The 17,321-nt window shown below is 44.0% G+C and overlaps 1 protein-coding gene across 1 annotated transcript in view; it reads right to left on the bottom strand.

The window, feature by feature from the left end:
- LOC144632860 (uncharacterized) overlaps positions 1-17,321 on the bottom strand; it is a 109,114-nt gene that overhangs the window by 84,989 nt on the left and 6,804 nt on the right. The window contains 13 exon segments of the mRNA XM_078491608.1: positions 1,356-3,467; positions 4,236-4,512; positions 5,097-6,175; positions 7,144-7,497; positions 8,039-8,338; positions 8,846-9,034; positions 9,542-9,744; positions 10,568-10,836; positions 11,969-12,181; positions 12,944-13,603; positions 14,047-14,086; positions 14,226-14,528; positions 15,148-17,030. Of these exon segments, the coding sequence (XP_078347734.1) occupies positions 1,356-3,467; positions 4,236-4,512; positions 5,097-6,175; positions 7,144-7,497; positions 8,039-8,338; positions 8,846-9,034; positions 9,542-9,744; positions 10,568-10,836; positions 11,969-12,181; positions 12,944-13,603; positions 14,047-14,086; positions 14,226-14,528; positions 15,148-17,030 (7,882 nt within the window).

The raw sequence follows: 17,321 nt of genomic DNA, 5'->3' as shown, positions 1-17,321 counted from the left end.
TAAAGCAACTAGGTCAGGTTTGGTTCATTTTGAAACCTTTCGCCTAAATTTTTCAAGCTCGTTGCTCGTACTTGGCCCGTCTTTCTCGATCTTAACTATGCTTATTTCTTAGCAATTTATTGTTTTCTCTTTAAAATATTTTGTTCATTGTTTTATTTATTCTCGAGCAATTGAGGCTTGTTAGGTCCGTAGCTTAAACGGCTGCATGTATACAAATCATACTCATTGTTTTTACTAGCCAGCGTAGCTTGGCGTTCTAGTCACTCGGGGAGAGCGAGAAATCGCGCGCGCGAGCAAAGCGACGACGGAAGGCAGAAGGAAAGAAAGAACGCCAGCCGCCAGACGCCTCTTAAACGGGAGAAATCTTTTCACGTAATTATGTATTTGTGAAGACCGGAAATAAAAAGGTGACGTGTTCTGTCAAACTCACGTGTGGTACAGGATGTACAAAACAAATAAACCCCGGGAAAGTTATCAGGCTCATTTTCGTTTTTGCAAAATGTCTGCAAATTCGGGAGGTCCAAAGAAAAAATCATCTGCGAGTCGAAGCAGGGGAAGAAAACCAGTTAAAGTTTCTAATGATCACTGCCGAGTTTGTTTGCCTGCAATAGCATCCATGTGTAATTCACACTGCTTTGCTTCATTCGTCACTTGTCAAATTCTAATTGAGTGGCCTGAATGTTGCGTGCATGCGAATGAGTCATTTGGAATAAATTAAAGCCAACAAACCAATCACAGGACAGATAAGCAATTTTAGACAATGGGAATTAGCGGCCTCTGGAGGCCGCTAATTCGAAAGATTTCTCCCGTTTAAGAGGCGTCTGGCGGCTGGCGTTCTTTCTTTCCTTCTGCCTTCCGCCGTCGCTTTGCTCGCGCGCAGGCTCGCGCGCGCGATTTCTCGCTCTTCCCGAGTGACTAGAACGCCAAGCTACGCTGGCTATGTTTTTACATTATACCTCACTAGCTATTAAAAATAATAATTTATGTATAGGTGAATAACGTGTTGTCAAGGTATTATGTATGCAACATTTAATTCTATTTTTGTAATCTCAATAGTAAACTAAGTGCGATCTGAATGAATTTAATGTACAAAAGTAAACATCGAGGGAGAACTTCTACTCGCCTTATACTATCGTCGTTCGCGCTCTTTTGGCGCATTTAAAGTACGTTTCACGTATAGTCGATTGACTTACAACTCCCAAACTAATTTTTGGGGGCAATTTTTGTAAGACCAGGCACCTAACAGAATCCTTATTTGAACTTGACACAATGGTAATCAATTTTAAAGAGTGTGAGTTTTGTTTTGCTGTACAACAGCACTGTAAATGTTTAAAATAAATGAGTGTCATACATACCTGTTATATCCCTGGCCATCCGCTGACATCAACCCTCCGTCATCAATGGTGATATTCTCACCAAGAACAGTCATTCTTGTGCCATGAAACAGTCCGCCTCCCTCGATAAAGAACGCCCTGGCAATGATCGTGATTCCAGGATGAATGATTGGAGACGTGAAGGCTTGCATAACGCCTTTGTCCTGCACTCGAACGGTATCAAACTCAAACGAACTATTGGTTTGATTCGCTGTTTTTCCACCGTGGTACATCCAAAACGCTCCGCCATGGTGAATAGTCATGTTCTGAATGTGATCCACCGTGCCGGAAATGAACAATGTCACCCCGTGGACCTCCGTGTAGGGAGCAAGACCCAGATACCCGCCGGCATAGACGTGTACGCTGAATGGAATATCTATTTCCGGTCGGTGTAAATCCATAACTTGATTGGTCGACACGTGGAGGGTTCCGGTCCGATCTCCGATCATGTGACGGAAAAACAGGGACGCATTACGTCCAACTGGTTCGGTTAGTAACGCAAGATGACCACCTCCGTAGATTTGAAGTTCTTCAAAGTGGAAGTCTTGTCCCTTCCCGGCGAAGTCGTGATTTGCTGACTGCGGTAGAATCCAAGCACGACAACCATCTTCGGATAAATCATTGTAATCTGCTATCGCTGATACCAGCGGTTTTTGTCCTCCGTTGTGGATGAGTAAAGTGCGGTGCGTGTGTATCATGTGATAAAGAAACACAGTACCCGGGCCGCCGGCTTCGGCTTTACACAAATGTTCTTTGCCAACTTCACATCCAAGAGCCGCTCCACCTCGTGCCTCATACACAAAGTACGTCGACGTCTCATTCACCTGAAAGTAAATAGCAATCCTTCCTCCCGCTCCACCACCCCCAGGGTATGAACTGTGCTTCGATCCGGCCCCTCCATTAGCGGCTATCCGTCCATAGCCTCTGATGGTCTTGCAGTACATCCAGATACTTCCGCCGCTTCCACCTCCACTTCCGGTCAGTGATGAAGCGTCTTCACCATTAGCCGACACCAAGCCATCCACGTCAATCAATCCCGTCACGTTCATCCACAGCATACCCCCACCATTACCCCCTCGGGTACTACTGTAGCCTTTACCACCAGCGCTACCGAATATATAGGGCTCGTACAAATCCCCGTAGGAAAAGCCAGTTTTGGGAGTCCCCGATGTAAGGCTTCCCCGGCCCCCACTGCCGCCGTGTCCGGCTCCAGATGCTCCTTCATTATCGTCAATTCCGTGGCCGAGATTGATCGGTTCCCCGTAAAAGTCGTTTCCTTGGTAACCGTGTGACGTATTGTAGCCAAGGCCATCCGCTATCAAAGACCCACCATCGTCAATTGTGATGTTTTCTGTCACAAATGTCAGGCGCGAACCTCGAATCAGTCCTCCTCCTTCTATATAGACCGCGCGAGTTGTAAAAACAAGGCCTGGGTCATTGATTGGAGATGTGACGCAATGGATGGTTCCTGTATCCTGGACTCGGATAACGTCGAAGTCATAGTGGTTTATTACCTCGCCGTCTGTCTGCCCGCCATGATTCAACCACAAATCACCACCATGGTGTATGGTCATATTTTGAATGTAAGCCAGAGTTCCACGCACGATAATCTCAACGCCATGTATTTCCGTGTAAGGAGCAAGTCCAAGGAACCCTCCACTGTAGATCTGCGCACTGAAGGGAAGATCGATCTCGGGCCGTTTCAAATCCATAACTTGCTTATCTCCGATATGCACCATACCGCTTCTATCACCGATCATGTATCTAAAGAACAGGGAAACATTTCTCGAGTCGTTTCCCGCGCGGGGCCAAATAGCCAAGTGTGCTTTGCCGTAAATCTGTAACTCCTCGAAGTGAAACTTGTGCTCCTCAGCGGCAAAATGGTGGATCCCCGACTCAGGCATTACCCACGCCTTGCCACCTTCTTCGTCTAACTTGGCGTAGTTGATGTGTTTGTTCAGTGGCTTGCCGCCATTGTTGTCAATGAACAGCGTACGATGGGTGTGGACCAAATGATACAGGAACACAGTACCTGGTCCGCCATTTTCTACGTTCTCCAGTCCTTTCTCGGCTTCTCCTCCATGAGTTTGGTAACTTGATTGAGAAAAGAAAAAAACAGTGAGTCAACGATTGGTCTTCCTTGAACAGCGAGGCTATGAAGTTTTCCTGTTTCGGGAGTCCCATATAGCGAAGACTTAGGGTCTTAGGAACGAGTTCACTTGCCGTGTTAGAATATACAATGATTTCTTGAGAAAAATAGAAAATCTGATCTAATCATGACGAGAGCAAGTGGATTTTGCACAAGTCATACACCCATTGCCAAGCGTGGGGAAAACCTCGTACAAGAAGTCAGGATTACGTTAGTTCATAAAAGGAGTACACGCTATTTTCTGGTTGGCTTTGGGGAGGAGTGAAACACGATCGCCCCTAAGAACGACTGCGTGGGAGGCTAGGATAGGAAATACACGGCGGCTTTTGGGGAACACAGTCTATAGATGACATGGAGTTGAAGATAAATTTATAGTATTTCTAAGTGTTTAAATAGTCCACTAATCGCAACGAATGGAGGACTCTAGTGTGAGTACGAGAATGAGTCCTAGATTTACCAATAGTTAGAAAGGGTATGCGCGTGCAAACCGATTATTGGCGGGAGAAACGCAATGGGAATTTTAGATTTTGGAAAACGTTCTAGTGGCGAAAGTTAGGTAAGATCGTTCTTTTACAGTCGTGAAATGGCATAAATATTTTTAAGCAATTCGATCTTGTCGCTAGTAAAAGAAAGCTTTTTGGGATTTTGGGATATATCTTTTTTTTTTCTTTTGCTTTATTGTCGTACGCGTCTTTGTATCTGATTATACTTACCTAAAATACGAGAAGGTGTCGTTCTTGGTGAAGTAGACAGCAATTCGCCCCCCTGCTCCACCACCCCCGTGATATTGATTGCCCGAAGTATCCCGGGGGGATGAGCCGCCATTAGCTGTGATCTTTCCGAATCCTTTGATGATGTAACAGTAGACCCAGACGCTACCGCCACTGCCTCCTCCCCCCTGGGGAAGAGCGTTGGCACCGTCAGCCGAGAGAGCCCCATCGATTTCCAGAAGATTAGTGACGTTCAAAAAGATTGTTCCGCCCCCAGCACCTGAAAATAATTCACAAATAAAGCTTAATCGTTTTGGAGTTTCTTGATTTTTTATGCTGTTGCTTAGCTGTAGGCGGTATTTTTGTGCTCATGAATATAGCTGTCCACACCATGACATAGGTGCTGTACAGCTAGAGGTCGCGTGTCCTATTTTATTTTGCAAAATTATATTATGGGCTTTGACTTAAAGAACACAAGATATGGATAGAACACGATGAAATTAAAAAGATGGCCAAGTTAGAGACTCTTGCCTTTAAAGCGTAAAATTATACGGTGGTTTGATTATTTCAGTTCAATTTGGAAACACTATCTTTGAACATCTAAATGAAGATATAACCACAATTTTCGAAGAGAAATCAAACCACGGCTATAAATATCGATTTTTTGAAGATGCGCGGAAACAACTTGAAAAGTTTAGCCTTAATGTTTAAAGTTGTAATCCATTTCCATCCCAGCCATCCGCAGCCAAAGACGATATTTAACAGTTTTAGTGTTCTAAAAGTAAATTAAAATGGACCATTATTTTAAGGTTTCCTGTTCAAAAATCTGTTTAAATCCGTGACATAGTCGTTTTAACAGTTTACCTTGTTTTCCAGATGCTCCTCCGCCACTACTTCCAAACTCTATCGGTTCGTACATGTTTCCGTAGGGTAACCCAACTTTAGGCGTTGTCTTTCCCCTCCCTCCGGTACCCCCGTGACCTCCACCAGAGGCTGCCGCGCCAGTTCCAGGTCCAAGCCCCCGGTTGATCGTCCCGTGAACACCTTGACCCGTCCCGTCAGAGTGCTGATACCCGCGACCACTGACCGTCAGGAGACCCTCTGTGTTGATGCTGATGTTCTCAGCAAGGACTCTCAGATCGCTGCCTTCGACCCTACCACCACCTTCGATGTGTAGCACTCGAACAGTCAAATTCATTCCATTGTGTGTTACGGGCGATGATATCATTTCAATTAATCCTTCAAACTGTACACGGATAAAATCAAACTTGAAATCGTTTTCCGTCGCTTCGTTTCCGGTGCGTGAGTCTTCCTTCAACGCCAACAGACCGCCATGATGTAGCGTTAAGTTCTTGATATAAGATATCACACCATCCACGTGAATCTCAACTCCGTGAACTTCCGTAGATGGAGCGAGACCCAGAAATCCGCCTCGGTAAACACGAACATTGAACGGTAAATCGATACTCGATCGGATCAAATCCATAGTCTGGTTGTAGCCAATATGAATGGTCCCTGTGCGATCGCCGATCATGTTTCGGAAGTAAATCGTCGCAGACCGATTGTGCGGCTCGGTTAATATAGCTAACTGTGCTGCGCCATAAATCTGCAGTTCTTCAAAGTGGTAATTTTGATCGCCCGAGAAGTTGTGGTTTCCTGAACTCGGAAGAAGCCACGTTTTACCCGATATCAGAGCTGGTTCTGAGTAGTCTGTAATGATGCGATGTTCCGCGGGAAGGGCCTTTCTACCGGCATTGCTTAGAAGTAGCGTGCGATGTTTGTGAATGAGGTGGTACAGGAACACGGTACCCGCTCCCCCAGGGAGAGCATCCCCGGTAGCATTTCCCCCCAGGGATTCGAACACCCCACTGTAGGTCCTGTTACTCCTGAAGTACACTGCTATCCGGCCACCTGCTCCCCCTCCGCCGTGAAAAATATTGTGGCTAAAACATAAAAGAAAAAAAAGCACTTATTACAAACTTCCTATCTGTGATTGGCACAATGTCGGCTACCTGTTTTTATCCCAATAGTCAAGGCACCTCTGTCGAACTTATGTTAAACCAAAGAAAGTTTACCGCAAATTGATAAAAAGCTGAGAGGGTCCAAAGTGTCTTATGACCTCCTCCTCTAAAGAGACAGCACTTGAAACACTTACATTGGTGATTAATAATGGTAATAGGATTGAGGGGAGTCCAATTCGGTCTGTAATCATACGAGTGATTAACAAAATAGTCCGATTTGTTTAATCACGAGTATGATTACAGACAGAATTGGACGACACGAAGTCCCATTATCAATTAATCATAAGTATAACAATATTCGTGCGGGCGTGCTAAGAACCAATCAGATTCGAGAATTTTGTTATAGTTTTGATTAATTATTGTATTAAACTTTGTCATTTCCCTTCTAGCGACAAAGCACAACAGTAACCCTCTGCTCCAAAAAGGGCTTTAATACGCAAGAGTAAAATGGCTTTTCTTCAGCTTCTTCAGGTTCATCTTTAGTCTCAAATTACTCAAATTATTGCGAGATAGCACCTTACAGTGTGACGACTCCGGTAAAATTAAAAAAAGCCAATTACAAGCCTACACCCATAGAAAAAATGAAGTAAAATATATAAGGTGTTTATACCAGAGGGAGGGAGCTCTCCCGTTACGAATCTAATACAGTAGAACCCAGGAAAACGAAAATTAGTTCGAGTTAGCGGGGAATTCGAGTTGTCCTGGTTCGAGTTAACCGAGTAAAAATGGCTGAAAAGTGGGGTCAAATCCAAGGGAAATGGAAGTTAGTTCGACTTAGCAGGGAGTTCGAGTTACCGAGGTTTTACTGTATGTACATGTGTAAGGAGAGGATCTAGAGGTATTTTTTCTATTTAAGTAACGCTGTAAAAAAAAAAAAAACAATTTCCTACTGTGATTCCACATCGCCATCTCCTCCATTCGTCTGTACTGCTCCATATCCTTTCATTAAATTGGTGTCAATCCAAATACTTCCACCGCTTCCTCCTCCAGAGCGATCCTGCTTACCAGCAGCACCGTTGCAGCTGATTGTTCCGTCAATTTGCAGCCTCCCCCTGACAGACAGGCGTATTATTCCTCCGCCCAGTCCCCCTCCGCCGCCACCTCGGCAGCCAAAGTGTTCAGGTTCGTACACGTGACCATATGCCACTCCAACACGTTTTTGCTCCCTGCCATGTCCTCCATTCCCACCATGCCCTGCGCCCGAGGACCCTTGTGAGCCTGTGATACCTGCACCAGCGGTACAACTGAAAGAGAAAACAAAACGCAAAACGTTAAGTAATAAAACAACGAAACTTCTGGAATTCGATTACAACGAAGGCTGGTGAATTGAATCTATTACATAAACTAGTGTGAATTACCAGGATTTCTCTCGCTGAGAAAAATCATATCTTTACACTGTAAAAAATATGATATCTTTCACATGTGAAGAAGTCGAAACATCTTCGGATCTTCCTCGGTAATCTTCGGAAGACGTCGTAAATTTTTGGAAAAGTTCGGAAAATGTTCGAAAACATTCGCATGACCTTCGGACAATATTTCGAAAAACTTCGGCAATCTTCGGCAATTGATCAAAAATCTTCGGAAAATCGCCAAAAACCTCATTATAAGTAGGTTTATAAAATAAACAAAATAATACAGGGCTGCTTGGAGATATGAAATTTTATATCTTCAAGCAGCCCTGTATTATTTTGTTTATTTTATAAACCTACTAATGAGGCTTTTGACGATTTTCCGAAGATTTCGGACCAAGCAATCCTTTATATCCAAGTTTCCGATATAACAAACCTGCCATCAAACGTGTCTCCTCGAACATGTCCTAGATCATCCACAGTAAAGTTCCCAGCATAAATACGCATGCGCACCATGTGCAGATTTCCACCGCCCTGGATTGTGACGTCATCGATGTCTAGAGTCAGGGAGTTGCTGTTAACGTCTGAAGTTGACGTCACCTCTCCGCCGTCAGCCACAGTCAGTGAATGAAATTTGTAATTCCCTTCACGGTTGGCGAGTTCAGTGGAACCTGTCAGTGCGAGGAATAGTCTGCAGCTTTTGGCGACTGTCATGTCTTCAACGCCCAGGTATCCCCTGGAGAAAAAAAAAATCAACGTCACATAAATACGATTTCTCTCTCTAAAACCTTTGAAATATCGCACGTATTCGAATAATTCTCGTAAGGTAGTCGCGCACACCTTAAATATATGCCATGATTAACGCATTGGGGAAATTTATTAACCTCCGATTGGAGATATCCCGTGCCAGCTGTATTAAATTAAATAAAAAAGTAACTTCAAACTGTGCTCGGTATATTAGACAATTATCCCTAGTAGTAAATTACTTTGTGATATCAATGTTTTAACTTCAAAAAACTCATCTAACAAGCGTAATATTAGCTGTAATTATAGCTTATTTCACTCACTGGTTTCAAATTAACCATTTATTCGAACTTGAGTCTAAATGTCTACAAGGATTACGACCCTAAAACTAGTAGACAACATCTCAACTTGGTCGCAAAAACATCCTCCAAGCGTTCAAGTGACCAAGGCGACTAACACGTCAAATACACTGTAATGAAATGTCCTTCCCATCACTCACCTGGTAGTGATATCAATTCCATAGCAAGTGAACGTGGGGGGTAAGTGAAAGTGTCCGTCTCTGTAAACAAACACGTTTACTTCAAACAACTCGTGATCGGCAAACTGACCAATCACAATTTGGTTCGGTCCCACGTGAAGAACTCCTGTGCGATCGCCGACAAAGCTGTAAACCTTCAGTCCATGAGGCCTGTAAAGCAAAGCATTAGGAGGAGGGTTAAGAGGGTTAACTTATAAGCTATAATGAACTTCCTTTTTGTGCCGATTGCAAGTAGTTTTTTAAAGTAACGAGAACCATCGACAATTTGTCGTTTGCTTTCTATTTTACTTTTAAAATTCTTCCGTTTCATATCTTTGGCTGTAAATTATTTAATAGCTTTATTAATGTTTCAAGAATCTACAACGCTTACTAATAGGGAATACAAACCAGGAATTTTGAGTGTTTGTTTTTGATGAAGTAGGAAAACTGTAGAACCGAAAAACCCTTGGAGCAAGCACTAAAACCAACAACAAACTCGACCCACATATAACACCACGATTGATCGAGCAGTGGTTTTAACGATAGAGCGAAGAAGTCAAACATGCGAACGTCATAGAACCCCCATACCCCCATGACGAAAACATTGGACTCTGTCAATTGTCAGACACGACAGAATTTGGCCCAAACACTAGCAACGAATCATTATGGTGCTCTAACCTGGTAATGTTGGGATGGAGTGCCACATGCGCCTTCCTCAGGATATGTACCTCCTCCAGTTCATACTCCTGACCAATCGGTAGCAGCCACGACCTCCCACCGTTCGAATAAGGTGATGAAAAATCTGATATCTCCTGGGTACTTGGGCTCAGGTTATTGTTATCAAAGATCAGGGTCCTGTTCTTTACACCATGTTGGGTGTCCTGTGATAGGAGAAAGCATGTGAGTATCAGATTACATACTAGTGGACATAGGGAATTCTCCAATACCTTATTATAGCAATGTAAAGAAGCACTTAAACAACGCGAACAAAATTTACGCGTTATAGACGTAAATTTTTGGTAAGTTATGTTTACACGTATCTAATTAACGCGCATTTCCGTGTGGTATACGTTTACATGCATTTAATTAACGCGTAATAATTTTTATAGCAACCTGCGCTTTTCACAAGACAAAACAACAACGTTCAAAAACAAAATGCGAGGTTTAATACCAGTAAATGGGAGGACAGAAAGCCGATGGACATTTTGGACATGAAAGAATAAGTGAGCTATCGCCTTAAATATAACAACCGTTGCATTGACGAATCTAAAAAAAATTAAAATCGATATTGAATTACGATACGTCGACTGACTCTGACGTAAAGGTAGACGACACGTTACTTTGCTGGAAATAAAGGTGTCTTAAAATAACAATTCTGTAAAATAGTGTAATTCTATTAACAATGACTCAGGTTAATGTGCATGAAATTAACGCGCATTTTTGAAAATCGCATTCATAACATGCATCGTTAATTTGCTATAACAAGGGTAATGTTCAAAAACAGTCAACTCTCTCTTAACGGACACCTCTATAAGACGGACACCTGGTGTTGGCCCCGTCCTTGCCGTTTTCAGTCATTGTACAGTAAATATACTCCCTATAAGACGGACACCTCTCTAAAACGGACAGCTGAAGCTGGTCCCGACGGTGTCCGCCTTAGAGAGAGTTGACTGTATTGACATTTTTTCAAGGAAAAAAACCCACCTCAAGATAGACTGTGCCAGCTCCACCTTTGCCACCCTGAGAGGAGCTTCCACCGAAGGCAGTCAGCGCTCCGTACCACCACTCCCTGTCCTGCCAGTAAACAGCCATTCTACCTCCAGCCCCTCCCCCTCCATTACCGTTGCCATTGCCACCATTTACAGCTATCACTCCTGAGCCTTCCAGAGCGCGCGTGTGGATCAAGATACTTCCTCCGCTGCCTCCACCGGAGTAAGAAGCCGTTCCTGCCGTGCCACTAACAGTAATAATTCCTAACAAAAAATAACTTTCACTGTAAGCAAGAACAGCTCGCTACATTCTCGGACGAAACAAAAAACTCAATTCACAGATTTTCTTGACTTGCAAGCTGGTTAAAAATATGTTATCCCCTACTCAATGTTGTTTTATGGGGTTTGTTTGCATAGCATGACAACATTAAAAACATTGAAATGATGGGGGGAGGGGGACTGGAAAAAATGAGCTGTGGTACCAAAATAAGTGGAAATTAGCAGTGTCTCGACAGTTTCGTCCAAGATTGTAGGTTATGGTGGCTGTAAGCAAAATAAGAGCATAGCTTTTGGAAAACTACAATAAAATAAAAGGAAATATCTACTAAATAACAAATTGTCTTATCTGTAGCTATAAGCCTAGTCGCTTCATGTTACGTAAAATCAAACACGAAAGCGTGTGTTTCATGACATTTCCAAACACCGAGAAGAGCCTGAGTTGAAAATACGACGCGCAGTGGCAGTGGAGTATTTTCGACGAAATTAGAGATGTTTGGAAATGTGATGAAACTTGCTCCATCGAAACTAAAACTAAGGAGTAAACGGAGAAATAAAATCGTAAAAATCTATGCTTATTACGATCACATACCCAAACCACCGTCACAGTTCTGATTTCCTTTGTCTCAACGTAAAAAATTGATGAGTTTGAGAAAGATATCTCTGAATCCTGTTCCGACTAGAGAACTACTTTTTTAAGTCTGTTAACTTCACCGGGTAATTCTCTAGAAACTTTAAACGGTTTTTACTTCACAACTATTAGGCCCGGGCCAAACGTCGAACTTCACATGAGACGAACTAAACTGAGCGAATTAAGTTCATGAAAAGTTCGATGTTTGACTAAGTTAAGTTCGTCTGTCTGAATAAGGATCGACCAACACGTTCTATCCGTCTGCTTCAGACGGATAGAGCATGTGAAGATCAACTGTGGGACAAACATCGATCTTTTCGTGAAACAAACTTAATGAATTAATAAATTTGGTTCGACGGTCGGCTCGACGACGTTTGACCCAACGGTCAAGCTTTCCCTGTTGGGGTCGACCAAAATTGCAATTAAGTTCGTCTCATGTGGAGTTCGACGTTTGACCCGGGTCTTAGCGCAAGGTTAATTACAACTTACCTTCAACAACTAAGGCGTCAACTATTTCTAATGACAACACGCCACCTCCCGTACCAGCACTGCCGAATCCACCGCCACTCCCAAAAACACGAGGATTTTTATAATCGCCATAAGGCGCACCTGTTTCCATGGTTACTATTCCGTTTCCACCACTTCCTCCATACCCCGCTCCTGAGCCGTCAGACGATGCGGACCCAGCACCGGGACCAGTACCTTGAAAAATTGGAATTGGTCAGAAAAGGATTTAATGTTGGTTTGAAATGACTGACTGACTGACTGTCTTACTGACTGACTGACTGACTGACTGACTGACTGACTGACTGACTGACTGACTGACTGACTGACTGACTGACTGTCTGACTGACTGACTGACATGACCGTGTTTCTGTCTGACTGTCTGACGGACTGACTGACTGACTGACTGACTGACTGACCGACCGACTGACTGACTGACATGACCGTGTTTCTGTCTGACTGACTGACCGACTGTCTGGCTGACTGACTGACTGACTGACTGGCAGACTGACTGACTGACTGACTGTCTGACTGAATGACCGACTGTCTGGCTGACTGACTGACTGACTGACTGACTGACTGACTGACTGACTGACTGACTAACTGGCAGACTGAGTGACTGACTGACTGACTGACATGACCGTGTTTCTGTCTGACTGACTGGCAGAATGACTGACCGACTGTCTGGCTGACTGACTGACTGACTGACTGACTAACTGGCAGACTGAGTGACTGACTGACTGACTGACATGACCGTGTTTCTGTCTGACTGACTGGCAGACTGACTGACCGACTGTCTGGCCGACTGACTGACTGACTGGCAGACTGACTGACTGACTGACTGACTGACTGACTGACTGGCTGACTAACTGGCAGACTGACTGGCAGACTGACTGACTGACTGACTGACTGACTGACTGACTGACTGACTGACTGACTGACTGACTGACAGCACCTTACCTGCAAGGTATCCTTGTCCATCAAGCGTCAATTTCCCACGTAGATCTACCACAAGTGACTCAGCTTTTAATGTCAACGATCTAGCTTCAAACGTCCCATCACCCTCTATAGTCACCACTCCTTCGCGGTAAACAGGTCCATAATCCTTTGCAACCTGTATGGTCCAGCCGTCAGACTCATCTGCCGAGTTGCTTTTCAACAAAAGTCGACTTGTTTTTTGCACTGTTATTCCAACAAAGTTCAAACTACGCGGACAGGACGTTTCAAAGAGAACTGTTGCACCGTAGGCCACCATGAGGTGTGCCTTAAACCCTAACACACTTCCCCAAAAGGTAACCTGCGAGCTTCGCTGTATGTTTGGATAACTTAAGCTCTCTGCCCTTCGTATTTCCACGGTCCCGTTGGGCAAAACGAAAGTTGCGTTTTCGTAAATAAATGGCGCCCAAGTCACGTTGATCCGTTTGTATTCGGACGTTCCTGTCATGTTCAGTGTGTTGAATGGTGGCACGTGTATGTAACCGGTGTCATCGCCATATATGGTATCAACACGCACTTCGGTTCCCGCGCCCGGGAAAACCAGTTGACCACCGCCATAGACTTCGATCAGCGTAAAGTCGTAGACGAAATTGTCCAAAGGAGGGTTAAGATAAGCTACGGCTCCTAAAGTAAAAACATGATTTGTTCAACATCAGCAACAACGAGAAAGATTGTTTAAATGTACACAGCTGATCAGAAATCTTTTTGCCAAAACGTTTTAACTTTATGAAAATAAATTTTGAGAAGGTGTGGCTCTCTGAGCTCAAAATAACCACTCATTTATGGCTAACCCAGTCAAATCTATCTTTGGTGTGTTATTATTGTTCTTTACGTAATTTCTACGTCTTTAACATAAACCCATATAGAACTGTATAATAAAACGTGATCCTTCTCTAATAAAGTAAGTAAAGTAAAGGCTTTATTTTTTAGAGGGTGACACTTGACACGATACTTGACAGTTAACTTGAGTCTTTAAAAATACTGATGACTTCGCGACACTCTATCTAACAGTTGAATATAAAAAGCTTTTTAGTGTAATATATGATATTTTTATTATAGCAACTAACCTGTTTCTATGAACCGATTGTAATCTCCGGTAAGTGAAGCCTATAAAAAGCAAAGAAGCCAATAATTAAACCAAGTAAGCTCATCGAAAAAGTTTTTTGAACTGAAATGAGCCCAGGGTAATTTTTGGAATTTTTAAGAAAACTCTCTCTTTCGCACACACACAAATGCATTTACTTACCAGTGCTTTTAGCCCCTTGTTGTCGATACGTAGATTTTTGACTACGGGTGCTTTGCCATCCAGGTATATGACTCCAGGTCCTCCAGGTTCTGTATTACTGCCAGACCCTCCATGTCCCCCACGTGCATCTGCATGGTCGCTATGGAAACCACCGTTGACGTAGTTTACCGTGATTCTTCCTCCAGCGCCACCGCCGCCATGATTGTTCCCATTACCCCCTTTGGCCTCGATTTTGCCACTTCCGGTAAATTGATGACAGTTTGCCCACAAGGAGCCCCCACTTCCGCCGCCACTGGTCGAGGTCTGAATTAGAAATGAAATTAAGTTGACTATGGAAACTTCAGTTAATAATTTTAAATATTAAGTTGGACAAAGTACTAAAATACATACTAAAACGACTAAATTCTTCTGCATGGAGCGATTTTTGATTGATTGTAGTAGAAACAAAACCAATGCAAGCACTCTGGCTAATCACAAAAGACACAGACAATCCAGTGAGCCAATCAGCACACGTAGCAAATACATGTAGCCGGCACGAAGCGCGGGAAAACGTATATAAGTGAGTAACATTTTGTATTATGAGAAAGTGGCGCGGGTTTTTATCACTAAGCGTAGTAATGCAAATCCAAAAAGAAAAAGAGAAAACCAAGACTTGACTTGATCAAGCCTGTGCTTATGGGTCTTAAGTTAGCAAAAGCTTATTGGAAACATTAATAAAGAAGGGTCTTCGAGAAATGCAGACTGCAAGACCTGCAGTCTGGAACTAAGCCAGAATAACGCTCTGGTTAGCCTAAAAAATGTTCATGTTAGCCTGTTTACGTTAAGCTCTCGATAATGGTAATGGTAACACGAGATATACTTTAAGACACTGCTGGTCAGCAGTCTGCATTTGTCGCACACCGAATAAAGAATACCACATTACCTGACCAGAAAGACCGTTCATCTGAATAACCCCGTTGACACTGAACGAATTGGTGATTTCAAGAAATATTCTTCCACCACCACGTCCTCCACCCGTATTTCCACTGCCATTTCCACCGCCACTTCCCCACCCTCCTGGGGAGAAAATGTCACCATAGATCGTGAATGGCTGCGCTCGTGTCTGCGTCCCACGTCCCCCTCGGCCTCCGTGACTCGCACCAGAGCCTCCGCTGTCTTTCTGAGTTCCGGCACCAGGTCCCATTCCTCCGAGAGCACCGCCACCATCGACTGAAATGCGCCCAGAAGATCCGACGCTAAGGTCGTCGGTGACCAGGTAGAGCGAACCAAGTCTAAATAAGCCGTCCACTTGAACTGTAGTCACGTGGAACGTGGAATTGACTGCACCATCAACAACTGACGAAGGCTGCGCTTGATAGTGGATGCTCACCTGACCTGTCGGCTCTATGACAAACGATTCACCAGTCAGGGGAGCACTGGGTCCGATCGCTGATCCGGTCTGGAGTAATCCACTGACTATTGTCCGATTGATGTTCAGTGGTTGAGAAGTCTCGAAGTAAAATTTTCCTTTGGTGCCATTTACCGTAAGATCGTCCCATAATGAACCAATGGATAAGTTCCCAACGCGCAGAGTTCCCCACAGAAAAACTTCATGGCAAAGCATCGTTGTAAGATCCGCTGACTCTATGAGTACCACACCGTGGAAGCCAACTTCACATTGGAGGATCCTCTCTTGGGACAAACCCACCAATTTTACTGCATTCAAAGACTTTACATCACCGTCCAGATGAAACTTGTTCAAGTTGAAAACACCCACAGGGTCAAAGTGAAACAGGCCGCCGTGTTCCACGGTCAGTTCTTTCCATCCCGGTTCAATCTTAAGCTTCTTCGGCAGCCAAGTTCCATCGACTAAAACAATATCTGCATGGACTAGTGAAATTCCATTCAAGGAAAGTCTACCATGGGAGCCAAACTCCTGTGAGTTATTATGAACAAAAGTCAAAGAGTTCGAAGTGAGCGGCAAATCAAACTGCACGTTGCCATACTCGTCAACTTCGATTGTTCTTGCTACTGCAGGGTCTCTTCCCCTGATGTACACGGCTCCTTCAACGTGGAAGTTTCCGTTGGAATAAAAAGTATCAAGCCTCACATCTCCGTAGGGAAAGAAGCTCAAATCGCCGTATCTTTCAATCCGTAGGGTTTTCCAACCCTCTAACAAGGAGAGTACCCCTGGGTCAAACGTGCCGCTTATCTTGACGTCGTTCATGGAGACGTAAGTAACTGAACTGTTGCCTTTAATTTTCAGCGGGGAATTGAGCCCTATGTTCATCTGATCGCCTGTTAGATTAAAAGGGCAGTCAACGTCCATCTTGGAGCTATCGCTAAGCGTGAATCTGGACCCTGATGTTGTCACAGACCACCGACAGGACGCTGGAGTATGTATGTCATAGTTCATCAACCGCAGGTGACCCGACGACTCGATGATGAGCTCCCCAAAGCTCAGCGTACTGGGGCTAGACCCTGGATACATCGTGACAACGCCGTGTTCCTTTCCTAAGAAGACGCTAGGGGCACCATCGATGGTAAGCGCGCCGTATATGTCAACAGTGCGCTCTAATGAAACACTCGGCTCTATGTCAGACAAGATGAGCTCTGCGCCGTGAAATATTTGCGCGCAAGGTGACAGCAGACTGTTTATTTGAAGTTGCATTGAAGACAGAAGATACAGATGGCCCGTGTTGTCATCTGTAATACTGTCGACTGTTAGGTTTTTAGCTGAGCCGGCGATGACGAGTTGCGCTCCTCCGGAAATCTCAATTTGCTCCAGTTTCCGGTCAGCGGTGATTGTGATCCATGCCACAGCGCCTGCCACGAGAAATCTTGTTATAAACAATAGTCCATGAGCCAAGACCCCAAAAATGGATTTTCATAGCCCCCCCCCCCCCCCCCTTGATACCTCGCAAAATTGGTATCAAATTAAAGCTACAGGTCTGAATTTTTTAAAACTACTTGTTACTAGGCTGGGAACTGGTGCATAAGGAAGATACAGCTAAAGGGAACTAGAGACACGTTTGTTACCCATTACAGTGAGTACGTTACATATTAACTGGTTTATAAATCAAACGAAAGTCCTAAAAAAAGGGGGACACCTGGAAC

This window comes from Oculina patagonica, chromosome 12, assembly GCF_052425735.1.
Source record: "Oculina patagonica isolate OP01 chromosome 12, crgOcupat, whole genome shotgun sequence".
Taxonomy (NCBI): domain Eukaryota; kingdom Metazoa; phylum Cnidaria; class Anthozoa; order Scleractinia; family Oculinidae; genus Oculina; species Oculina patagonica.
The sequence above is the reverse complement of the archived record's forward strand: the minus strand, read 5'-3'. Positions and strand labels throughout refer to the sequence as shown.